Genomic DNA, 26,848 nt, shown 5'->3' with positions numbered 1-26,848 from the left:
AAGGGTGGGGCACTGCCTCTTTCAGTCCCTTGGGGAACTCTCCTGATGTAAGGGAGAGGTTAACAATGTCCCTGAGAGGATCTCCTATCCTCTGGCCGCTCAACTTGAGCAATCAGGAAGGATCAAGGAAGCCCTTATTGATCCTAGCAACTTGCCCTTATTGATTGCCCTTATTGATCCTAGCAACTTGTCCACTTTGCATAAAGAGAGCCACCTGAAGCCATTAAATGTAATCTTCAAAGATGGCCAAGGGGGCTGTAGTTCAGCATATCAATCATGGCAGGAAGAACTTACTGGATAGAGTATATTTTTAGCAGGTTCCTATTGCTATTTTGTTTGACTAGTATCTCTTCATTCTATATGTATAGTAAGATGCACAATAGCCTATGCTGCAAGATTTGTCTATCTCCCCCTCCCTGTGGCAGCCCCAAATGTCCTGATAACTAGTTCCTGAACTCACCATTCTTTAAGAGTAGGATTTTGGTGCATTTGGGGCTGTGGAAATGTCTAGTCTGTGACTAGAATGTTTTGTGGCTTAAATAATGTCAACTACGGGGACAGCCAACTTGTTCTCTTTTGTGCATGGTCAGTTAGCAATCCTTAAAAAAGGAGTACACCTAGGGCCTGGTTTATTACAAAGCCAAGCCAGTAAATTGTAGGATATACTAGAGATCTCCAGCTAACAATAACTAGTAATCTGGAACATATTTTTTCATAAACTGCACTTTTAACAGCAATAAATGTCCAACATGTCCACTTGTTCTTATGGGAAAGATTTTCTCCCCCCCCCCCCACTATATATTGAGAACAGCCATTGTGAAAACTGTTCCAAGTTACTGGGAAGAGGAATGGAACCATGAATCACTTATGGAAAATGCTATGCAATTTTTCTGCTATCAGGAACTAGTATGACTTTCCATAGTTTTAAGAGGTAGTTGTTGTGGCATAATAGAAACTCACAGGCAGTTATGGCACAAGCCTTTCAATTTAGTCAGAATTTTCCAGCAAAATGCTCTTGGTTGCAACTTCCCATGCTTAATTCTTTCCTCAGATAGGAAACTTTTATGAACGTATAAAGAAAAACCACTTGCAGAGCTTGTTTTAGTCCTAGGAAAATAGCAAACTTAGGCGGGGGAGGAAAATATTTTTGAGAATGCATTATCTACATCTTAGCAATTCTGTTTTCACATGACCTTTTTAAAAATGTATTAAATATCGGTAAAATCACATGTTGTACATGCTTGCCTTTGAAGGAGAAAAGAGCTTATATGCCACAGCTGAGAATAAATACAGTTTTGATTTTCTAGAAAACTGTAACCTTGTATGCTTAATGGTGGAATTTTACTGCTCAAATTGTGGCCTCCTTTTCTGTTAACTCCTTTTACCATTTATACACTCCCCCCATGTATAAATGCAAATACACATACAAAAACTGGCTTTACAGTATCATACTTCATTCATTTGACAAAATAGACACAATAACTTTGTTCCTTCACCATTTTAACTTCTCCCTTATTTTGGCTGCAATTTAGAATTTTGAAAGGGAGGACGAATATCCATTAACTTGCAGAGAAATTGTTGTTGTAGGGAGCTTTAGTCTCTAGTGGGAGATAGATTTCCTCTTTAATGTTGAATGATACAGTGCTGGTGACATTATTGCTGTGTTTGCCGTTGAGACCTTGTCATTTTGCACCAGCACTTCAGTTTTTATTCACCATTGGGAAACAATGCAGACTAATATCTTCCTTGTGCAAACCTGAACAGTTACACCCTTCTAAGCCCTCGTTTTTAGATGGGTGTAGCCCTGTTTAGATTGCATTGTAATTTACTAGATTTAATTGATTGCATGTCATCATCTATCAGTGAATTTATCGCTACACCAGTTAGCATCACTGTAAGGCCAGAGAAGGGGGATAGCTAAACTTTCTGGTTGTGTTATGACCCCCAAAATAAGGCAAGATTGCTTGTAGATGTCATGAAAGTGGAAGAATTTGCTCTTCTAAGAATGAACATTTATTGTATGATTTGACTTCAAAAAAGCATTTTCCAAGGTGCCACAAGATTCTGAATAAAGTTAACACTCTTGGAATAAGATGCTGTGTGTTTCTGTGGATTTGTACCTGGTTAAATCAGAGCATTGCAACAAATGAATAGCTTTCACAGCGGAGGACAGTGAGCAGCGGAGTTCTTCTGGGATTCCTGTTGGGACCTGAATTATTTAACATATTTATAAATGAGCATGAACTGGGGAGAACAGTTAATGGAATTTGTAGTTGCCCCAAAATTATTTAGGATAGAGGGGGAAAGGTGGGTTGTGAGGAGCTCCAAACAGGTAATTGAGCAATGAAATGGCAGATAAAATTCAATCTTATTAAGTGTAGAGTGAATCCCATCAAGGCAAAATAACCCTGATTTTATGTGTAAGGAGATGGGAGATGATTCAAGTGAGTAGCTGTGTTGGTCTGAAGTAGCACAACAAAAATTGAGTCCAATAACATCTTTAAGACCAAGCAAAATTTTATTCATGCTGTGAGCTTTTGCACTCTTCCTCAGACAATGGAACAACGTCATAAGATAAGAGTACAGATATAAGGCAAAAGTAAATTAGTAGCAAATTAATAAATTTGGAAGTAATGCACAATTTACTATTTTGCTACTAATTTACTTTTGCCTTATATCTGTACGCTTATGATCCTTGTTCTGTTGTTTGAGGAAGAGTGCCTGCACGATAAAAGCTCACACCTTGAATAAATCTTTGTTGTCCTTAAAGGTGCTATTGGACTCAATTTTTGTTGGGATGAGATATGAGATAATTATGACTTCGAGTGGTGGTAAAATTGGTAGTCATAGTGATTGCCCTTTGAGGCAAGGTGTTGTGCCCCCGCCACCAGAGACCGCCTACACCAGGAGCTCTCCCACTACTCTCAGAGCGTAAGGATGAGGAAGAGCTGGGGTAGATGCCCTCTGTGCCAGCATTACCCCAGCCAGAGACCATACTCCTCCCCAGCCCATACAGCTCACCAGAGCACAGGAGACAACACAGTCGGCGTAACTTGACAGTTCGCCGCCAGAGTGACAGGCTCAGAGCACGCTATTAAATGAGATGGGGCAGTCAGTGGACAATGATTGAGTTCCCAGGTGCAGCTGCTTACTCCTTAGCCAGGCTGCATTTTAGCAAGTCAGAGACAGCCTTCAGTGTGGGTGCAACCTGTGCACGAGCCCACCCATCACCTTGATTCCTGACCTGCTTTTGCTTCAGCGAAGCTCTGTCCTACTGATCTTCAGTTTCCTGACTTACATTACGGCTTCTTAAACTACAATTTAGGTATTTGGACTAGCTACGGATTCTAGACTACGATTTAGGTATTTGAACTTAGTTTTGGCTTTGGATTCTGCTTCCCCGATTCCTGACTTGCTTCTTGACTCCCCTTTCTGCTCTCCCTTGGACTTTGTCTACCACAGCTAATGCTATGACCCAGACTGGACTCTGACTCAACTACTCGGTATGCAATTTAGGCTTGGCTTACCAACCAAGAACGTAGCTATCTGCCCCTGAATGTGCCCAGCTAGGACAGCACACAAAGTAAAGCACCTGGGGATTTTCTGTTTAAAAAAAAAACAATTCCAATGACATGATAAGAGGTCTACAGAAATCTGCATGGTATAGAGAAGGTGAATAGAGATGCTTCTCCTTCCTTCTCTCCTATTATAGTAATACTGAAGGTTACCTGAAACAGGTTGGCAAGATTCAGGAACACCAGAAACTACTTTGTGTTAATAGTTAACTTGTGGATCTCACTGCTATGAGATGTTGATGGACATCTCATCCCCACAAATGGGCGTTGGGCAGATTTACAGAGAATAGGTTGTTCATTGATCCATTCATCATAACAGCTGAAGAGGGGTCTTCTGGGTTCAGAAGCAGAATATCTGTATTGTCAGCTGCTAGGGAGTGTCAGGCTTCTTCCAGTCATATCTTGGAAACAGGATGTTGAATTAAGTGGCCACTCATGTTTTTGACTTGGAGTGGTGACATACTCTTCCTTTCAGTCAGTTTTATGATTTCCCTCTTTCTATTCCTTTCTTTCTTTCTTTTTTTTGTGCCTGAGTCATTTTTTAGTACAGGATCTGAAAAAGAGTTGGATGACGATAGCAGAACCCAGCACTTTCTAATGGAAAAACTGAACAATATGTACAAACATTTGGAGTAATTTAAAATAAATGACCTTAACTCTGGGTGAAGTGGAAACTTTTTATTTTTGACAATGCTTCCCCCTCCCCCCAGAAGCCTATCTGTAAAGCTTTACATTCGTAAGGTTTCTGAGCCAGAATATATTTTCGTTAAACATTTTGCCCCCACCCACTGCATATACCAGCAATTGTATTGCACCATGTGTATGAATTCAGCTCTGGTGGTAGCTATGGTCAACATGATAATTGCTTAAAGCATTTGTGCTACCATGTCCATGTTTCTGCCAAGAATATGCATGACTACTACTAGAGGCCGCAAATGGTGTTTGCCCTTCAATTTAGGATTGCAGATAATGTGAGCTCCCTGATCATATTGTTGTGTTAAACCCTTCCCCCCATATTTAGTTTGTGGTGTGCTGGGAATATTTTTGGCTTAATCAGGAGACTATGAGTATTCACATTCACTGTATTCAATACAGCCCTTTAGCATGGGTCCCCCTGCTGTTTTTAAGGCTATTCATCCTGCTACCTATCCGGTAGTCTCCCTACCTGTACAGTCAGAAATGGTCTCAAGAGTGGTGTTGAGAACCATAGGCTGGTTGTCATGGGGAACTTCAACATTGCTACTGAAGCTGTCATCAGGAGCAGCTCAGAATTTCATGGCCTCCATGACTATAATGGACCTGTCTCCAGTAATAACTGGTCCTGTATATTGTGCAGGTCATACTCTTGATCTGTCTAGCCCCCACCCCCCATATTTTTAATTGAAGTGGAAGTAGCTTTTAAGACAGTTTTAAAATTTAACCCTAAATTTGAAATTGATAAATTGTTTATATGTACATTTTGTATTGATTTTTAAAAACCTGTTGTTACTCACCCTGAGGCAACTAGGGGAGGGTAGGTTATAAAAATAAAAATGGCTGATTGGTTGATCTGAGGATGGAGGAATTAATGACAGTGCTTTTGTCACGGACAGATAATTACTTGGTTGGATTTAGACTCAGCGGGATACCAAGACTTTGCCAGGGTGGGGGATCTATTGATCTGCCCCTGGAGTCAGATGGATCCAAATGGTTTTCTGGTGGCTATAGGGGATTTTCCTGTTGCTACGGTTGGTGCTACTGTTAATTCTCTGCTTGATCTCTAGAATGAGGAAATGACCTGGCAGTTGACCCAGGAGACCTCAATTGCCAACCAATCTAAAATATTCCATTCTTGAGCAAGATGATTGAACAGGCAGTGGCTGGACAACTCCAAGGTTTCCTAGATGAGGCCAGTTCTTTAGATCTCTTCCAATCTGGTTTCAAGCCAATGTATGGGACTGAAATATCCTTGGTTGCCCTGGCGGATGACTTGTGCTGGGAGATTAGCAGAGAGAATGCCACTGTTGATTCTTCTGGACTTCTCAGTTGCTTTCAGGGTGGCATGCTGTGTTCTGTCTACATTATCCTCACAAGAAAAAAAAGCAAGTTGAGGACATGTAACGGACCTAGGATCATCTAAGAACTTTCACCATTAACAAAGATTAGCACTGATTCTCTGCAATCTTAGACCAGTACTCAAACCACTACATTTGAACAACAGTTGTGATTGCAGAGCCTCTTGTGGCGCAGAGTGGTAAGGCAGCAGACATACTGTTCAATCCCAGCAGCCGGCTCAAAGTTGACTCAGCCTTCCATCCTTCCAAGGTCAGTAAAATGAATACCCAGCTTGCTGCGGGGTAAACGGTAATGACTAGGGAAGGCACTGGCAAACCACCCCGTATTGAGTCTGCCATGAAAATGCTAGAGGGTGTCACCCTAAGGGTCAGACATGACTCGGTGCTTGCACAGGGGATACCTTTACCTTTACTGTGATTGCAGTAAAATCCTTCTAAAATTGATTTTGTAGAAGAATTGATTTTGAAAGCCTAGAATAAAGGCAGAAAACCTCAGCAGGTACAACCTGAACTAGAGAGAAACTCCTCCTTCATTAAGGTCTCTTAATCAGTGAGAGCACAGGATTAATCACAGGAGGGCAATATACAATTTAAAATAAGTAGATAATATTTAAGATGCTGGATTATAAGCATTTGGAGTCTCTGGCCAGCTTAATTGAAGGTTTCTGTTACTAGGATGGAAATGTGTGGTGAAACACATGTATTAATGTGTAAGTCTCATGGAAGAGTTTAGGTTTAAAGTATAAACTTTCTGGCTAAATAAAAGAAGTAAAGCAGGGCAAAGCTATGAAGCTTTGATTTACATGCTTTTAGGCAAAAGACTTCCTTGTTCCTTCCCAACCCATACCCACATGTTAGTACTTTTAGCCATTTTGTAGTGCAAAGTGTACAAAATCTAGTTTATGATTCATTGGAAGGAGAATTCAGGGCACATTCTTTGAATTAGATGTCTTGATTTTTTAGAACCGAACAGTGTGTGATTTGTGATCTGTAAGGATGATTTCGCATAGTTTCTCTTGTATTTTAAAATGTAAAGCAGGATTGTAAGAAGTGGGTTGAAGAAACGGCATGTACCTTTTCCTTAGTCTAAAATCTCCACCTTTCTTTCTGTTTACTCCACAGAAAAGAATGTATGCTCATACATTTTTTCAATTCTTTTAATTATACCCACCTGTTTTGTGGTATTGTACAATACAGTTTCTCAAAATTTCCATTTTGGAGATGCAGTTAGCAGTCCGGAAAGCATTTTTTAAAATGATTGCTACATATCGTTCCATCTTCTCTCTTGTCCAAGGCCTGTCTGAATAGACTGTTAACAGGAGTATTAGAAACAGTAGCAAAGGTGAAATAGAAAAGATTGCTTCAGAGCTATGAACTGAGTGAAATGTTAGTGTGGTTAATTGTGACATTAATTTTTGAAATGATTCATTTATATACTGATCATGTTGTATACAATATGGAGTAAGATATTTTTGAAAAGTGTTATGACCAAGTATCATGTGATAAAAGACTTCAACATATGTATTTCTGAAAAAACTGGCTTAAACTGTTAAATCAGTCTGGTAAACTGGAATCTAGTGCTGACTCCTTTTTCTGCAGTTTGGTTTATAGCTTTATCCTCCTATGTCAACATAGACTGATATCAAGCAACACACTTGATCCATTGAGATATGCTGTTTTGATGCTATGTGGATCTACAAGAATTAACTTATATATACATATGTATGTACATATGTATGTATGTATGTTGGTGGATGAGGTGAAGGAGGTGGGGACCCTAGGGGGAAGTGACCATGTCCTCATAGAATTCCTTTTGAGATGGGGAGCCAAGAAAGCTTGTAGCCAGACGCGGATGTTGGATTTTCGTAGGGCAAACTTTAATAAACTCAGAGACATGATGAGTGTCATACCATGGATGAGAATGCTGGAAGGGAAGGGAGCATGTGAAGGGTGGGCGCTACTCAAACAAGAGCTATTGCATGCTCAATCAATGACTATCCCAGAAAGACGAAAACACTGCAGGAGCTCTAAGAAGCCTATTTGGATGAACAGAGAACTTCAAGAGGAACTGAGAAAGAAAAGGAAAATGTTCAGGAAATGGAGGGAAGGACAGAGCTCTAAAGAAGAGTACCTACTGGTTACTAGGCACTGTAGATCAATCATCAGAAAGGCCAAAGCTGAGAGTGAGCTAAGATTGGCCAGGGAATCCCATTGTAACAAGAAAAGATTTTTCAGTTATGTGAGGAGCAAACGTAAAGTAAAGGAGGCAATAGGCCCACTGTTGGGTGCAGATGGACAAACTCTAACGGAGGATGCAGAGAAAGCAGAAAGGCTTAGTGCCTATTTTACATCTGTTTTTCCCCCAGGTCAAAGTGTTTAGGCACATCTAGAGATGGCCATAGCCAAAGGATAGTGTCTGGGTGGCAGGTTAACATGGATAGAGAGGTTGTTGAGAGGGATTTAGCTGCACTGGATGAGTTCAAATCCCCTGGTCCGGATGAAATGCACCCAAGAGTACTCAAAGAACTTTCCAGAGAACTTGCACAGCCCTTGTCCATCATCTTCGGAACCTCTTTAAGGACTGGAGATGTCCCGGAGGACTGGAAGAGAGCAAACGTTATTCCGATCTTCAAAAAAGGGAGGAAGGATGACCCGGGAAACTACAGACCAGTGAGTCTGACCTCTGTTGTGGGGAAGATAATGAAGCAGATATTAAAGGGAGCGATCTGCAAACATCTGGAGGACAATTTGGTGATCCAAGGAAGTCAGCATGGATTTGTCTCCAACAGGTCCTGCCATACCAACCTAGTTTCCTTTTTTGACCAAGTAACAGGTTTGCTGGGTCGGGGAAATTTGGTTGATATCATTTACTTGGATTTTAGTAAAGCTTTTGACAGGGTTCCCCATGATGTTCTGATGGATAAATTGAAGGACTGCAATCTGGATTTTCAGATAGTTAGGTGGATAGGGAATTGGTTAGAGAACTGCACTCAAAGAGTTGTTGTCAATGGTGTTTCATCGGACTGGAGAGAGGTGAGTAGCGGGGTACCTCAGGGCTCGGTGCTCAGCCCGGTACTTTTTAACTTATTTATTAATGATCTTGATGAGGGGGTGGAGGGACTACTCATCAAGTTTGCAGATGACACCAAATTGGGAGGACTGGCAAATACTCCGGAAGATAGAGACAGAGTTCAACGAGATCTGAACACAATGGAAAAATGGGCAAATGAGAACAAGATGCAATTTAATCAAGATAAGTGTAAAGTTCTGCATCTGGGTCAGAAAAATGGAAAGCATGCCTACTGGATGGGGGATACGCTTCTAGGTAACACTGTGTGTGAACGAGACCTTGGGGTACTTGTGGATTGTAAACTAAACATGAGCAGGCAGTGTGATGCAGCGGTAAAAAAGGCGAATGCCATTTTGGGCTGTATCAACAGAGGCATCACATCAAAATCACAAGATGTCATAGTCCCATTGTATACGGCACTGGTCAGACCACACCTGGAGTACTGTGTTCAGTTCTGGAGGCCTCACTTCAAGAAGAACGTAGATAAAATTGAAAGGGTACAGAGGAGAGCGACAAAGATGATCTGGGGCCAAGGGACCAAGCCCTATGAAGATAGGTTGAGGGACTTGGGAATGTTCAGCCTGGAGAAAAGGAGGTTGAGAGGGGACATGATAACCCTCTTTAAGTATTTGAAAGGTTGTCACTTGGAGGAGGGCAGGATGCTGTTTCTGTTGGCTGCAGAGGATAGGACACGCAGTAATGGGTTTAAAATTCAAGTACAACGATATAGGCTAGATATCAGGAAAAAAAATTCACAGTCAGAGTAGTTCAGCAGTGGAATAGGCTGCCTAAGGAGGTGGTCAGCTCCCCCTCACTGGCAGTCTTCAAGCAAAGGTTGGATACACACTTTTCTTGGATGCTTTAAGATGCTTAGGGCTGATCCTGCGTTGAGCAGGGGGTTGGACTAGATGGCCTGTATGGCCCCTTCCAACTCTATGATTCTATGATTCTATACATTTAAATACATTACACAACTAAAAGAAGCAGTTCAAGATGGGAAATTGTGGTAGCAGTTGTGTCATAAGATCGCCAAGGGTTGTGTGTATGTGTGTGTATACATACATACATTTATATGTGTGTATCCCTTACCGACAGTGCTTATAACCCTTTATATCAGTCCAAAATGCAGCCCAGCATGGTAATCTACAGATGTAATTTTTACATTAAATTTGGTATTTCATACTGAAATTGAAATACTGCCTATTCCTGAAAATATGATGTTCATCATCAAGTTTCTTTGCAGTCTCATGTGGGACTATGTGATCCCACACAGCAGTATCCCTCCTCACCTTCAGTTCCTCATTTACTGCTGAAGAAGATCTTGCTTGGTGACTTCCTAAGAGCTTTATGTGTGACAAATTGTTTGCTTAGTTAGCTAGGTTATTCAGTCCTCTAGCCCTCGTGGCTCAGAAGGCAGTTTTCAAATAATTGATCCACTGAAGGACAAATATCCACATAGCATGCTCCTAGATGTTAGAAGGGCCATTTTATTTTACTTCAAAAGAACCATGGAGTGCCATCAAAACAGGACTTTATAGGTTTTGCTGGTCCTAAGTACAAGCCTAACAGGATAATGTTGTGAATATGCTTCATTGAAACCAGTAGGACTTGTTTCTGAGTACATGTGAATTGGACTGAGCTCTAGAGTTTGCTAAGACATCTCAGTTTTCCATCTTTGTCCTCCCCCCCCCCCCAGCTGCTGGCTAATTACTGTTTACTGAGTAGACCTTGGTCCTACAACAGTAACTTTTTCCATCTTGAAGTGGGTTGTCCCAATCAATGGAAGAGCCTGTAGTCTGAGTGCTAAATGGAATTACTATCAATGGAAACTATGCTGCAAGAGGAGTTGATAAAGCAGCTGTCTGTGCTAACCTCAGCTGTTTTTTCCATCCTCCAGAGCAGAGTTAATTAGCGTAGGGAAACTGACTAATGTGCTTACGTCACCTCTTTCCAGTTGAAGCTTACATTTTGTCCCTGACTGCTGAAAGCATGGGACAGGACTTTGTTCAGGAATTTGCTGTCGCATACAGGATGCTCTGAAAAACGGGGGGGGGGGGGGGGGGCTGGGTTGGGCTGGGCCTTTTATAAAGCCTGGACAACACATAACAGCTTCTTCAAAAAAGTGTTTTCCTTGGTCTTGTGCTCTGCTGTTAGCATTCTTTTAAAAGAATTCAAGATGCATTTTTGGAACTTTGATTACATTTTTGGCTCCTTAATTGCCTGTGCTGTGGACAACAATGTCTTCAGTCAACCTGAAACCAGGGTAAGGTGTATTTTGGTGTGGGGGAGGAGGAATAATGAGAAATATAGATGTATCCAAATCATATCAGGAGTACAAGCCATATAGATGCTGCAATGTAAAATTAATTCCATAGTGCCAAGCCTGATGTGCTTTTGTGGAGGTTTTGTGTGCTTCATAAATTCTTAGAATGCTATAGGATTGTTAGGTCTTTATATGTTATTTTAATTCAATTTTAAATGTAAAACCTACACTTAAATTAGATTTGTTGTTGTTGTTAGTTGCGAAGTCGTGTCCAACCCATCACGACCCCATGGACAATGATCCTCCATTAAATTAAATATGTATCCATAATATTCTGCACTATTGGAATTAAAATTATATAGTATATCTCATTGTGTAAGTAGCTAGGTTTGAATTTAGAATAAGTTTTTCAATGAGTGCAGTGACTTCTTGACCAGCATGAAAGGCTGATAGAGTATATTTCCCTGGCAAACACAAAGCAAAGAGAAAAAGGACTGGTTACATAAAATATAATGCTTTCCATTCAAATGAAGGAAATATTTAAAATATTAACAAGATTTTCTGAGATCAGCATTACTTTATAAAGTAGCCTTGTGGTGCCTTAAACAAGAACAGATTCATTGTGGCTTATAAGCTTCTGTGGACCAGAGCCTATGCCTGTTCAAAGCTGTGCAACAATACATCTGCTAACTTAAGTTGCCACATCTTTCCTCTATATTATTTTTTAATTTAATATTACTGTTCTTGCCATTTTTATACCTTTTGAAATGTAATTATCAAAGGAACAGAAACCCAACCTTGCCTCTTTCTAATAAAGTGCAGACTTTAGTTGACAATTTTGGGTTTAAATACATAATTTCCCAAACATTTATGTATTTATGTTTAAAATATTTTTTGTTCTCCATGCTGAACTTGCTATTCTACAAACTGGTTACATGAAAGCTATAGCATTAGAAGTTAAAAATAAGAAAAGTCTATGATCTTTGGGAAGATTTTTAGCTGTAATAGAGAAATGAAACTGCATTTGATATTTCAATGTATACAGATCTATCAAGTTTTACAAAGCAGCATTATGAAAAATTCAAAAAGGGCAAATTTAAAACCTGTCTGCTTGCAAAATTTTGTTGCTTGTGCCCCCCACATTAATTTACAATGTCACCTGCCCATGTAAATAATTTAAAAAATAATTTGGGGGTTGGATAGACGCATGTTCCAATAGCATATACAGTAAATATCCAGCACCTCAGTTTGGGATTGCCAGTTGTTGGCAGACTTATCATGCCTAAAGTAATTGGTTGGCCCACAGACCAATAAAAGCATGCTGTGTGGGCCGGAAGCCATTATCCCATCCCTTTTCAAAAATGCAAACATTCCAGTTTGGTAGGGAGGCAATGTTTAGTTGATACTCTGCTGGTCACTTTCCCTGAGTGCAGTTTCATGCCTGTAACAGCTGTGTGAGGCAAATTCCCCTGATGCAGATATTTCCCAACAATGAATGGTGGTGATGGCTGCACCTTTTGAACTACTGTATGTCTTACATATAAGCCTCTTGAGGCACAGAGTGGTAAGGCAGCAGGCATGCAGTCTGAAGCTCTGCCCATGAGGCTGGGAGTTTAATCCCAGCAGCCACCTCAAGGTTGACTCAGCCTTCCATCCTTCCGAGGTCGGTAAAATGAATACCCAGCTTGCTGGGGGGTAAACGGTAATGACTGGGGAAGGCACTGGCAAACCACCCCGTATTGAGTCTGCCATGAAAACGCTAGAGGGCATCACCCCAAGAGTCAGACATGACTCGGTGCTTACACAGGGGATACCTTTACCGTTTATGTCTTACATAAAGATGCAAATGTCTCTAAGGGCTTTACTTTTACTTTTATTGGTAAATTTGAAAGTGTATTGCTTTCATCAGTTTACTTCTTTGACTTCAGTATAGCTACCTGGCCCAATCTGTGGAGACTTAAATCTGGAAATTGGTGTCATGAACAGACACCACAAAAAATGCCCAGGTTTGCAGAAAAGTCTGACATCTACGAATAAATCATCTGAAAAAATTGAAAACCTCCCCAAGTAAAACAAGTGGTGCCTTTAGCTTTAAGATATGAAGGCCCTCAGTGACCATTGCTAGGCAGTCATAACAGAATTGTCAGCATTCAAACCGGAGGGGGGGGGGTTCTAGGCCTGTTTTGAACATTGAGAAATGATTAATTGGAACCAGGCCCATTAGTAACCACTAGATCCCATGCAACTTGCATGATTCACACAGAACTGGCTGCTTGCTACTTTTCCACAGCAGCCATCCTATGGAAGACTGTGTTTTATACAGGTTAGACTTTCAGATTGAGATCTAGGAGACCCAGGTTCAAATCCCAGCTCTGTCATGGAAGCTCTGTCATGGAACCACTGTGTAAAAAGGTAGGGTATAAATGAGGTACGTTGAAGGGGGAGGACAGAAAGAAGCAGGGAAAGTTAAGGATATGAGTGCAGCCAGGAGGAGAAAAGAAAGAAATAGTGTAGAGAGTAGGACACAGGAAAGTGAGGTGACCCCCACTGTGCAACTGGACTTGGTTTGGCTGGTGCTTTACAACTCCTCACAGCTTGGTGATTGTCACCATGCAACTCTGCCAGTGTTGCTGGGGAGAGGCTGCCAGGTGGAGGGAAGAAGGAAAATGTGAAAATAGGGAAGATAAACGTAGGTTGGCTGATGAGTGGGAAAGAGAGAAGGAAGCAGGGTAGGTGAGAGATTATAGGGCAGTGGTTCTCAACCTGGGGGTCGGGACCCCTTTGGGGGTCACATGACCCTTTCACAAGGGTCGCAGCAAGGCAAGCAGCTTGGCCCAGGGGGGTGCCACTGTTGCCACTCCTCCTGCAGGTCTTAAAGGTGCCCCTGGACTCCATTTTTGTTCTTCCAAATAATTGGTTTTCATTACTCAGTTCGTACCCTGCTCTTCTCTCCAAGGGGGTCCCAGAATGGCCAACATTGTTCCTCTTCCATTTTATCTACACAACAGCCTCTCGGGGTAGATCGAGATAGTGTGTTCCACTGTCTGGAGCAGTGGGAAAGAGTGAGATCGGCATGGTGGGACAAGAGGCAGAACTGAACTGAGAAATCCAGAAAAAGAACAATTTATATACAATCGTGAACAATGGATCTTCACACCATTGGTCAGTTTCAGTTTAATTTCTGTGAAAGAACACTTGCATAATTTTATGGTTGGGGGTCATCACAACATGAGGAACTGTATTAAAGGGTCGCGGCATTAGAAAGGTTGAGAACTACTGCTATAGGACCTTTCAGGAAACGGGAACCTATAAGTCTTTGTAAGTCCACTGTTTGTTTATTTACTTATACCTACTCTGTCCCTACTGGGACACTTGTCCCTACTCTTGACATTCTCACCATTATAACATAGTGACTCTCCAGTTATTATTCAGTGTTATTACTTTTAATGTAATAGGATTTGTCTGTTAAACAGAACCACACAGAATCGTAGAGTTGGAAGGGGCCATACAGGCCATCTAGTCCAACCCCCTGTTCAACGCAGGATCAGCCCAAAGCATCCTAAAGCATACAAGAAAAGAAAACCTTTTGGTTGCAACTGTTTTCTAAATAACATTTCAACAGCGTTTGTAGCTAATTTCTCAGCCCTGTAAAATTAATTTTGTGGAGAAGATGAAGAAGAGGTGGTTCTTATATGCCACTTTTCTCTACCAGCAGGAGTCTCAAGGTGGCTTACAATTGCCTTCCCTATCCTCTCTCCACAACAAGACACCCTATGAGATAGGTGACGCTGACAGAGCCCTGAGCAACCCTAAAGAGATTGGGGGGTAAGTCCCATTTTATTCAATGGGATTTCCTCTCAAGAAACTGTTCTTAGGATATCCTCTTTGGATGACAAGGATTGCCTCTTAGTAGCTCTTGATTTGTCACATTGTTATAATCTGTAACAGCTTTCGCTGTTAATATTTGAGCAGAGGCCTCCTGGGTGGAGACTGTTCGGCCTTCACTTCTTGTCTGCAGGCCAATTGGCCTGGCCCCGCGGGCACCTGCCCCCAGCAATCCAGCAAGGGACAATCTGGTGCGATTGTTGCCGGTCTGCCCCTTACCACTGCTGGGAGAAGAGGTCAGTAGGGCTGCCAGGGGGAGAAATAGAGGATTGGACAGGCGATGCCAGTCCTGATCGACCCAGGGCTGTCCTAACTGTCACGGCCAATAACTTCCCTCAGATCGCTGACAGAGCTGGCAGGTACCTGGTGAGTGTTCTCCCTCCCCCCTCCCTTCAGGCCTGCTGTGAAGAAGCCTCTAACAGCCCTCAACTGAGGTGTGGGAGGTGCTTTCTTCCGAGAGCAAAGCAGGGGAGTCTGTATGGGTATTTGTGCTTTCCTTTTGAGGTGGGGGGAGCTTTCCCCTTCTGCCAAACATTTGGCTGACAGAAAATCCCCTTCTCACTTAAAATACTGCTCTGGTCGGCCTCACTGCTAGAGGGAAGAAACAGGCAAGCCATGCGTATTTCTTCTTCGCGACTCTCTGTAGATTTGAGGCCTACTGCACAGGCTTATTGTACAGAGGAAACTGGATGCTATTGTGGAGGTTCTTTTATCTCCTGTTTCATCTGCACAACAACCCTGTGCTGTAGGCCTCAAGTATTTCAACTCCACAACAACCTGCATGGGAGGTCTTAAATGTCTCTTCTCTACAACAACCCTGTCCAAAGCAGCCCTTTCTGCCTGGGGAGTTGATCTTTATAGTCTGGAGATGAGCTGTAATTCCAGGAGCTCCACAGGCCCCCACCTGGAGGTTGGCTGTCCCTGGTCTGAACATATTCCTTGAAGTCTGGAAGTGGGGCCTCAAAAGTGTGTAATGCCCCCACAGCCACCTAGCACCCCCTGACCTATTTCAGGTCAAAAAAAGTTGCAGAGAGGAGGTAAGGTTGCCAGATTGGCGTATGTTCATGTTCTGGAATTCCACACTACCTAGGTATGCATAAATGTGACTAAGGCTAAGACTGCTTTGAAACACCTGAAGCCTGCTGGGTCACTGCGGCCCATTCCCAGTTCTCTCAGACCTCTCACAGCCCCACATCCCTTGCAGGTTGTCTATTGTGGGGAGAGGAAGGGTAACATGTTTGTGAACCACTTTGAGACTCCTTTGGGTAGTAAACATCAGGGTACAAAAATCTAGCTCTTCTTCTAAGGAGCAACTGTGAAAGAAGCATGTGGGCACATAACATTTTATCAACAGTAAAAAAAATTAATGGACACAGAAGGATCAGGACGGACACCTGTGTACTGTGACTGTCCCATGTGGCCTAATTCACACAAGAAGGGAAATGATGTTGAACGCGGAACTGGGAGGAATTGGTTGCCATGTAATCTTCCCCTAAGAAGAGTCTGCAGTCTGATTTTCCCTGATTTTCATATGTGAAAGACATGTCTCTGGAAAGCTCATCTGTAACCACTATGCCACAATTCCCAAAGGTCAGTTCTCTCCCACACTCAACGAACATTCCAAACCACAAGTTCCTGATACCCATCTTTTCACACCCACCGCCTCATTTGTCACCACAGCACCACAACCCCCCTCACAACATACACATTCAACCCTATTCCCTTACAGACTGGACAACTCCTCCACTTCCTGTTCCCACCACTAAGCTCTAGCACCCATTGTAATCCTGGATACAACGGCTTTGCCCCTAGTTTGGGAATAAATCTTACTGCCTGTGCATGTTACCGAAGAATGGTAGCTGAATTAATTACATTATAGAGTGCTCACTTTCTTGACCATAATGAGGAATTGTTTCCCCTGCTCTGAACAGCTGCCTCAAGTGATAAATTTGGATTTCACAGAATTAAAGGCCTTGTAAAAAGAAAGAAAAATTAGGAGCCATAGTTAAAAGGTAATTTATTGTCGCTTTTATGTTAGTCCCCCAAGCTTGCATCAGGAGTGCAAATGGTGTTTTGTAGTAATTAGAACCTACTTTGCCTTGATAGTTGGAAAGAATCTAGTGATACCTTAAAATAAAGTAGATGTGCTAGAGGAAAGCAACTTTTCCCTACTGTTACTCACCATCCCCATCCTTCCAGGCCATTGTATGTTTATCATTTATTTATGGTGCATTTTTTAAAATGCAAAAACAGTGAAGGCTAGGCAGGGTAAGAATAATTATCAACCTCTCCCTGTCAACAGGGAGATTCCCTGAGCAGCTAAAGGGGGTGGTGGTTTGTCCTCTCCTTAAAAAACCATCTTTGGACCCGCGGGACCCAGCCAACTACCGCCCAGTTTCGCATCTTGTGCTTCTGGGTAAGGTGGTTGAAAGGGCTGGAGGGGACCAGCTCCTAGCATTTTTGGAAGAAACTTTGGTGCTGGATTCGTACCAGTCTGGCTTCTGTCCTGGCCACGGGGTGGGGACAGCATTGGTTGCCCTGGTGGATGATCTCCGGCGCCAGCTTGATGGGAGCGGTTCGGCCATTCTCGTGATGCTTGACCTGTCGGCTGCATTTGACATGGTCGACCACGAGCTATTAGCCCACCGCTTTGCCATGACAGGGATATAGGGCTCAGCCCTTGGCTGGTTACACTCCTTCCTCCACAATCGGTCCCAGAGGATAGTAGTGAGAGAAGAGCTATTGTGACCTTATTGGCTCCCTTGTGGAGTTCCTTGGGGCGCGGTGCTCTCTCTCACTCTTTTAAACATCTTTATGCGCCCTCTGGCTCAGCTGGTCCGGAGCTTCGAGCTGGGATGTCATCAGTATGCTGATGACATCCAGCTCTATCTCCTCATGGATGGCTGCCTGGACCCCCCCCCCCCCCGGATCGATTCGCCAGTTGTTTGAAAGCTGTTCCTCGGTGGCTTGAGCAGAGTCACGTGAAACTCAGCCCCTCCAAGACGGAGGTCCTACGGCTGAGTAGGAAGAGAGCAGACCAGGAAGCGCGCTTGCCCACCCTGGCAAGGACGCAACTGACCACCGCGCCCCAGGCCAGGAATTTGGTTGTGACCTTGGATGCCTCACTTTCCATGGAGGCACAGGTCAAGAAGGTAGCCCGCTAGGCATTTTCCCACCTTCACCAGGCAAGGCTACTAGCACCCTATCTGACCTCCAAGCATTTGGCCATGGTGATCCATGCAACGGTCACCTCCAGGATTGACTTCTGTAACTTGCTCTATGCCGGTCTACCCTTGTCTCTCACCCGGAAATTGCAATTGGTGCAGAATGCAGCTGCTAGGATCCTGACAGGAACATCTTGGAGGGCCCATATCCAGCCTGTGCTGAGGCAGCTGCATTGGTTGCCAGTTACATCCCAGATCAGGTTCAAAGTTTTGGTATTAACCTTTAAGGCCTTACACAGTCTGGGACCCACATATCTGTGAGACCACCTGTCACCCTATGCTCCCCAGAGAGACTTGCGCTCTGCGGGTTCCAACTTATTGGTGATCCCTGGCCCCAGGAAGGCTCGTCTGGCCTCAACTAGGACCAGGGCTTTTTCGGTCCTGGCCCCTGGAATGAGCTCGCGGAGGAGCTGTGGGCCCTGCAGGAACTTCCAGTTTTCTGCAGGCTCTGAAAACAGAGCTCTTCCACCAGTCTTATAGTTGAGGCCAGGGCGAAGAGAAGATCTATGGGCTTCCCCAAAGGTGGAGTATCCCACCATATGCCATTGGTGGGGGTCATCCTCTCCCTGATTTCCCAGTGAGGCAGGTAGGTAGGTAGGTTGCTGCCGGTTGTTGTTGAGTAATTTTTACATGTTGGTTTTAAGGGAACAAGGGTTTTAGGGGGGTATATTTTTATTCTGTAACCCGCCATGAGCTGGCTTGCTGAGAGTGGCGGGAAATAAATATGAATATAATAAATATAATATTAATTATAATATAATAATAATTTCAATTTCATTGCTGGGTAATGCACAGCAGAAGCTTGTTTGAGGGTGGAGGTGGGGAGAAGAGCCTGTATCTCCTGCTTCCAAAGAGTAATCCCTTATGGTGACCTTTTTGATATCCCTTTTTTCCTAGAAGAGAGAACAATATTAATCAGGTCTTTAATTGTTACAACTGCAGGCCACTAAAGTCACTAATCAGGATTTTAATATTTTCTTTCAGGCCAGATTTGAAACGCTGTTTAGAACATATGACAAGGATGTCACCTTTCAGTATTTTAAGAGTTTTAAAAGAATAAGGATAAACTTCAGCAACCCTTTGTCAGCAGCAGATGCTAAAATTCAGCTACACAAGTCAGAGTTTCTTGGCAAGGAACTGAAACTGTATTTTGCTCAGGTAAGATACAAAGACACTTTTGGTAAAACAGCTTCATTGTTGCATGTATTAGTTTCTATTTTCCTTACAGTCATGATGTAGTCACATAATAGCAAGTCTTATAGCTACAATGAAGTTTGAAATTTTATTTTCTGTATATTCATGCCAAGCTTGCTGTAGAATCATTACGTCTGTCTTTCAGAGACCTACTGTATAGTTATTTGTATGACTGATTTGGGAGACCACAAATTGGTTGTGTCTGATTTCTCCTTAAATGTAACTTTTGAGAAGGGATGAGAAGGGATGATGTTTCATGCCTCATCTCTGCTTTTCCAAAGAAATTGGATTGTGTTTTATGACCCCTATTCAGCTAAGTATGAAGCTTTCCTTCACAGGAACCACCTCACTCACCAGATAAAAGGTCATTATACTAGAAAGAAATGCTATGCTTAGCTGAGTGGGGTGTTAGTGTACAGCTCAGTTAGAAAGATCCATATTATCTCTTTGACAGCATAGCCATGGAAGCTTCTGGAAATATTTTGAAAAAACGTGAGAGTTGAAGTAGGCTTGATTAGGCATCTACTGCTCTTTCCCCAAGCAGGATTTACTGCACCATAAGTATCCTTTTCAGGTGCCTATCCTTTCTTTACAGACGAATCTGAAAAACAGCCTTTATATATCCTTGAGACAGCTCTTAAAAAATATTTGAACTCAAATATACCAGTGTGCTGCATAGGTTCCATGAAGAAATCTTGGCCTCTTTCTCTAAAATACGAGCTAAAAGGCGGATACACTTATAGATAATTTGAAAAGGGAGGAAATTGTGTGCCTGCTGTACATATTCTGTTATCTGTTCACAAATTACCTTCTACTGAAGGGTCGTTTAGTCTTCAGTTGTTCTAATTCTGAGGAAGCTATATTTAAAAAGCTTCTGAAAGTATTTGTACAAATTTAAGTATATGCTAAAGTGAGTCCTCACCCAAAATGTAGTTGTCTGACAGTGTATACAATTTTTAAATCTTCAATAAGAGCTTAAGAGACATTGCCTGAATGGCCACTACCTATTTCTAGAATTACTGCATAAATATTGGTGTCACTTGATTTTGGTTTTTCTCCCTCAGTGGGGGAAGATATCCGAAATGGGTAGGCCATGCCTTCACCTGCACCAGGCAGGGCTATGTAGAGTTTTGCAAGGACCCCTGTGGGAAAGATCGAAGACTGATCTGTCTGGATAGCTCTGCAGCTCCGCAAAGCCAACCACCTGCTCTCTAGATCCATGTCCATCATGGCTGCTAAAAACATCTGACACAAGAGTAGTAGCCCCCCTCCGGGAGATAATCAACCTCTCCCTTTCTACAGCAGAATTCCTGGAGGGTCTAAAAGAGGCAGTGGTTCACCCACTACTCAAAAAATCTTCTCTGGATCCACGACAGCCATCCAACTATCGCCCTGTCTCGCACTTAGCGTTTCTGGGGAAATTGCTTGAAAAAGCGGTCATGGACCAAAAGAACCACTGTCTAAAGCAGGGGTAGTCAACATGTGGTCCTCCAGAAGTCAATGGACTACAATCCCCATGAGTCCCTGCTAGCATTTGCTGGCAGGGGCTCACGGGAATTGTAGTCCATGAACATCTGGAGGACCACAGATTGACTACCCCTGGTCTAAAGAGAGTAACCTTCATAAAAAAAATAAAGAGCAGCTGAGTTTGCTTCTGATGCCTCACAGGACACCATCCAGATATTTGCAAGAGTTCAAGCAGCCTGTATTATAATCATTTAAAACATTGGAAAATGAATACTCCATACAAAAGTAATTTATTTCTGGAAGGCTTCTCTTTTAGGGAATCCACTGTAGACATAGTATTAGCCAAAATGACAGAGAAAAAAGGAACTGTGCCTTCAACATTAGAAGTACGAGATAAGGTCAGCAGATCTAAACTCCACCAGTCCTTTACTGACTGTAGACCCATCCCTCTGAGTAAGAGATGCCAAGGAAGAAGAAGAAGAAAAGTTGGTTCTTGTATGCCGCTTTTCTCTACCTGAAGGAGGCTCAAAGAAGCTTACAGTCGCCTTCCCTTTCCTCTCCCCACAACAGACACCCTGTGAGGTGACTGAGGCTGAGAGAGCCCTGCTATTACTGCTCGGTCAGAACAGCTTTATCAGTGCTGTGGCAAGCCCAAGGTCACCCAGCTGGCTGCATGTGTGGGAGTGCAGAATCGAACCCTGCATGCCAGATTAGAGGTCCGCACTCCTAACCACTACACCAAACTTGCTCTCAGGGATTTCAGAGGATTCAGATCCTTCAGCTTCAGACACAGACCTCTCCGAAACCTTCTAGCACCTAGACAGGACAAGGATGCTATGGCAAGAAAGAATGCTGTCTATTTAATAGGAGGCTGTCTTTACATTTTTGTAGAGACATGGTAGATATCAATGCAGGATAAATGGGTCCTATCCTATCCATAGAGGAGAACTACAACATAGATTTTTTCTAACTCTTCCTCCTTACCAGTTCATTCCTTCTCCAGTCTCAAAAAAGACATTGTTTGCTGCAACATGCAGATTGGGGTGATAGAAGAAATTCCCAGAAATCAACAGGTAAAAGGTGTTTCATTCTATGCTACTAGTGGTTCCCAAGAGGTCAGAGGTCTGGAGACCAGTTCTAAATTCGAAATGTCTAAACAACTGGATCAGAAGACACTAATTCAGAATGGAGTCCCTCAGACATAACTTGCAATTGATACAAGAGAACAATTTTTTAAATGTCTTAGATGTGCACAAAAAGGTGTCAAAGTCATCCATAGCCTTCTGGGTAAAACAGTGCATCCACGAGGCACATGAGATGTGAGATCTGTCTCCACCTAGTAGCATGACAGTTCACTGAGCCTGAGCAGCAACAACCATGGCAGGTTTTTTCTACCAGAGCATCCGTGATGGAGATCTGCTGAGCAACCGCTTGGTCTACTTTTTTTACATTCATCAAACATTATTGAATGTTTTCAGCAGGTCAAATTCAGCAGTTGGTTGAAGGGTGCTAACCCATCCCTTGGCATAGCTTGGGTGCTGCTTAACCATTTTGCGTGACTTGGAAGATTGAAACATTGGAACTAACCTGAAGGCTTCTTTTTCTCAGTGGGGTGAAGTCATCCACCCACAAAAAAACCCTGAAGAAATATTTCAGACCTTGGAGAGCTGGGCTTTGGCAGAACTAGAGGATCACCTTTCAGTCTCCCCAACAGGTATCCTTGCCAAAATTTGCATAGCTCTGCCTGGAGCAAGTGGAAGCGTGACCTAATCATTTTGGATGATTTTGCCCCACTGAAGAGAAGAAGCCATCGGGCAGATTCCAACATTTTTTTTCATGGTAGGAGAGATGGTGTGGTCATTAAGAGCCAGTTTGATGTAGTGGCTAAGAGCAGCAGCCTCTAATCCGGTGAACCAGATTTTTTGCCCATTTTCAGGATGGTACCTGCAGAAGGCCCTACTGGAATGAGTAACTCTTGGTGATGCAAAAGACCCCTATTTCATTAATAGTTTGCCAACTTTGTCTGCCCTTACTCTTCCCTTGAGTTATGTTACTCACTGACCCTTGAATGCCATTGCCCTTTTCCTGTTCCATTGCTGTATTTATTTGTCAAAATAAAGGCACATGGCTTGTTTTTATCTTTCCAGACACTGCAAATTGGAAACCCACACTTAGCACCACCAGATCCAGAAAAACAATTCTTGATTTCTCCTCCAGCTTCTCCCCCTGTTGGCTGGAAACAAGCAGAAGATGCCACACCAGTTATTAATTATGATCTTTTATATGCAATCTCCAAACTAGGCCCAGGTAAGAGGCTTCTGTGGCCATAGTGCAATAGTCAAGTTTATTTTTGTCATTACAATTCCTTATTTACATATGGCTCTCTTGCCTTTGTTATTTCCCATGCCATTTCTCTTGAAATTTTTCTTCCTTGTAGTTTTTAACTGTCAGTTTATTATTCCAAGTAATCATACTGGATAAAGCTTCTTAGTAAAGTCTTTATAAGATCAGTTGGTTAATGTCTAGTATGTATAGAACTTTAGAAGGTTTTGGAAGACAGGAGACGCTTACGGTCTAAAATCTTGAGACAAGGGTAGTGGGAGAGGGTCTATACAAAGTGGAAGAATGTTTGTTTCAGTTACATATGGTTTTAGTTAAGGATGAGAATAAAGGGGCTGTTCTAAAGACATCAGGAAAAGGGTGGGCTCTTGAAGGGACTTGAAGGATGTTAGAAGTAACATTGCAAAATGTTCAGGAGGCAGAAACAGGCCGGGGAACCCAGTCCAGCTAAAGCTTTCAAGTTTGCAGATAATTCAAATGCTGATTCTGAATTATATCTGCTTATTAATCATAACTTTAACTTTCTGAAGAAGCAAGTTTTGAAAGGAAAAGAAAGTGTCCCCTGGCTCTCCAGGAAAAAAAGGAAGCTGGTACTAGAATCATAGAATAATAGAGTTGGAAGGGATCTCATGGGTCATCTAGTCAAACCCCCTGCACAATGCAGGACACTCACAACCCTATCGCTCATCCACTGTAACCTGCCACCCTTGAACCTTCACAGAATCAGCCTTTCCATCAGATGCCTATCCAGTCTCTGTTTAAAAATTTCCAAAGATGGAGAACCCAGCACCTCCCAAGGAAGCCTGTTCCACTGAGAAACCACTCTAACTGTCAGGAACTTCTTCCTGATGTTTAGACGGAATTTCTTTTGAATTAATTTCATCCCATTGGTTCTGGTCCATCCCTCCAGGGCAAGAGAGAACAACTCTGCTCCATCCTCAATATGGCAGCCTTTTAAATACTTGAAGATGGTTATCAAATCCCCTCTCAGTCATCTCTTCTCCAGGCTAAACAGACCCAGCTCCCCCAACCTTTCTTCAAACGTCTCGGTCTCCCTCTTCAACTGTGGTGCCCAAAACTGAACACAGTACTCTAAGTGAGGCTGAACCAGAACAGAGTAAACGGTACCATCACCTCCCGTGATCTGGACATGATACTCCGTTTGATACAGCCCCAAATCCCATTTGCCTTTTTAGCCACCAAGTCACACTGTTGACTCATGCTCAACTAGAAATAAAGCCCATTTTATTCTGCAATAAAATGGGAGCTAGGAGCCGGTCTTCTCTCGGCCCCGGGAGCGGCATCACCGCAGCGAGGCCCCTCCCGGGGGCGAGAGAAGGCCGGCTCCCGCCCCCCCCCCTCTCCGAAGTCCCGAACGGCATTCTCTCGCCCCCGGGAGCGGCCTCGCTGCGGCGAGGCCGCTCCCAGGGGCGAGAGAAGGCCAGCTCCTGCCCCCCCTCACCGAAGTCCCAAACGACGTTCTCTCGCCCCTGGGAGCGGCCTCGCTGCGGCGAGGCCGCTCCCAGGGGCGAGAGAAGGCCGGCTCCCCCCCCCCCACTGTCCCCGAAGTCCTGAACGACACAAGTGCCGGAGCAACACTTGACTGTATATTGGTGGGGATTTGAATTCAGAACTAATCCAACTCTGAAATAGGGGAAGCCCTTGGATATAGGCTCTAGTTTTAGCACATGCATTTTCTGAGAAAGATGAACAATACATGTCTTAACCATCTTTGCTATTTTCCAAACACATTCTAGGAGAAAAATATGAACTTCATGCAGCAACTGACTCTACTCCCAGTGTTGTTGTCCATGTTTGCGATAATGATGAGGAGGAGGAAGAAGAAGAAGAAGAAGAAGAGGATGCAGTCAGGAAACCTAAACCAAAAATTATTCAAACCAGGAGGCCAGACTACACACCTTCTTACCAAAGCTGAATAGTAGATAGAGCTTTCTCATGTTGTAAAACTGACCTGCTCAGAGGAGATGTTGGGGAGCTGTGGATGGCTAAGACTGGATGGCATTAGATGTAGAAGTGGAAATTCTAATGTAAAGATACATTAAGAAAGGGAATGTCTTCATTTCTATGTTTTTAATGCTCCACAATGGCGGACAAGATAGATCCCAACATGTACTTTCTAAATGTCTTAGAGAGGGGTGAAGGCATTAAGTGGGGGATGGAAATTGTTGGTATGGTAGATAAATTTTCAGGTGACCTTAGTCTCTGTTACAAAGCAGCCTTCTCGGTTTATCTATTTAATGATTAATTTCTCTAATTCTTAGATTAGGCATTGTGGCTGCCATTCTAAAATACATTCACAGGTAAATAAGTCCCATTGGAACCAACATAGAAGTGCATGTATTTGGGATTTCAGCTTGTATATAGTATCTGAACAGTTTAAAGATGAAACAGGAGAGGATTAATTTTTGTATTAGGTTTGTGCATGCATATAGAACTTAAAAAGTAAGGTTGCTTGATTTTTTCCTGTCATTTCTAATTTTATATTGATGATAAAAACGACAAAAATATCCCAAGTACTGACTTCCTAGGATTGTTACTGAATTATGGTTGAATTGCTGTTCACTTTTCAATGGGAACACATTTTTAATTGATACCTTCCATTTTGGTGCAATATCCCATTTTGATGTTAACTGCCAATGTTTGTTTTATCTAGCAATTCTATGAAATGTGTGCATATTTAAACAGGAAGGTAACTTTAAATTCTGTGAAACTGCTATATTGGTTTAAGCCACCCCTGGTTTAAGCCATCTTGATTTCAAACAGAAATATATGAAGACCTTCAGGCAAAGCATTTGCTGTATTACAGTTCACAACAGTGAGAGAATGTAAGCTGTATTGTCCTAGCCACAAATCTGTATGTTCATAGCTATTGCTACTATATGTTGTTGGTGGTATTTGAACATGTTTAATGTATAAACAAATGGGAAATGTGGCATTTGAGAAGGATGGAGTGCTTTTTCCCCAGATATTCCTGAGGGGATTGTTGCACTAGCTGAAAGATTTTGCTTTTTGTTAATTGGCAGTGAATATTTATATCATTTTGTGTTCTGCTTAGGCATCATAGTATGGTGTAACTTGGTGTTTGATGCCAAGCTTTGCTCTAAGAGCAGCAATCAGCTATCTGCTGCTAAAGGAGAGCAGCAAACCTTATTCAATTTCTCTCTCTCTCTCTCTCTCTCTCTCTCTCTCTCTGGTATCATGTTTACAAAAACTAAACTAACTACACAGTGACACCCTACTTCAAGTGTTCCTAGGAATTTCCTTTGAATAAGAATGCTTGAAATGAATTTTAAAAGGGTTTTTTTTAAAAAATAAACACTATTCTCTATTTGTGATGACTTAGCAAAGGTGTTCTCTTTTTTTTAAGATGAGGGATTTCTTTAATTTTACAAGAATATCACCATGTTTGTAACAATTGTAGCCAATACTGTATAAATAATCACATGAAGTCACCAGTACATAATGTGTACTGTACTTGTAATACTTTGGTTTTGCCCAGACATGTTTTTTTTAAGCCATGAAGCCAATTCAATATAAGTACAAATAGCACACCTGTATGTAGTTTATATTCTTAAAGATCCATTATGCACCTATCTACAGGTGCCTGCTTGCAATGGATATACGTTTGTAGTTCTTGCACTGGGACTGCTCTCAGGACTTCTTCCTAGATTTCCCTGGTAAAACAGAGGAGTTTTGGAGAATGTCATGCTGCAAGTTGATGATATGATGTGTTTTCCTGTATTGTTAGTGTTTCT

At 42.5% G+C, this 26,848-nt stretch overlaps 1 protein-coding gene across 3 annotated transcripts in view; it reads left to right on the top strand.

The window, feature by feature from the left end:
* Positions 1-26,428, top strand: part of RCAN1 (regulator of calcineurin 1) — a 45,123-nt gene extending 18,695 nt beyond the window's left edge. For 2 of the 3 annotated variants that reach the window (XM_077342631.1, XM_077342633.1), the window contains exons 2-4: positions 19,056-19,229; positions 22,880-23,039; positions 24,830-26,428. In XM_077342631.1, the coding sequence (XP_077198746.1) occupies positions 19,056-19,229; positions 22,880-23,039; positions 24,830-25,008 (513 nt within the window). In that variant the 3' untranslated portion in view covers positions 25,009-26,428. Of the gene's footprint in view, positions 1-10,755; positions 10,963-19,055; positions 19,230-22,879; positions 23,040-24,829 lie in introns of those variants that run through there. The other variant, XM_077342632.1, reaches the window with a different exon arrangement.
* Positions 26,429-26,848: the final 420 nt, after the last annotated feature.

This window comes from Paroedura picta, chromosome 6, assembly GCF_049243985.1.
Source record: "Paroedura picta isolate Pp20150507F chromosome 6, Ppicta_v3.0, whole genome shotgun sequence".
Classification (NCBI taxonomy): domain Eukaryota; kingdom Metazoa; phylum Chordata; class Lepidosauria; order Squamata; family Gekkonidae; genus Paroedura; species Paroedura picta.
This window is presented reverse-complemented; position numbering and strand designations above follow the sequence as displayed.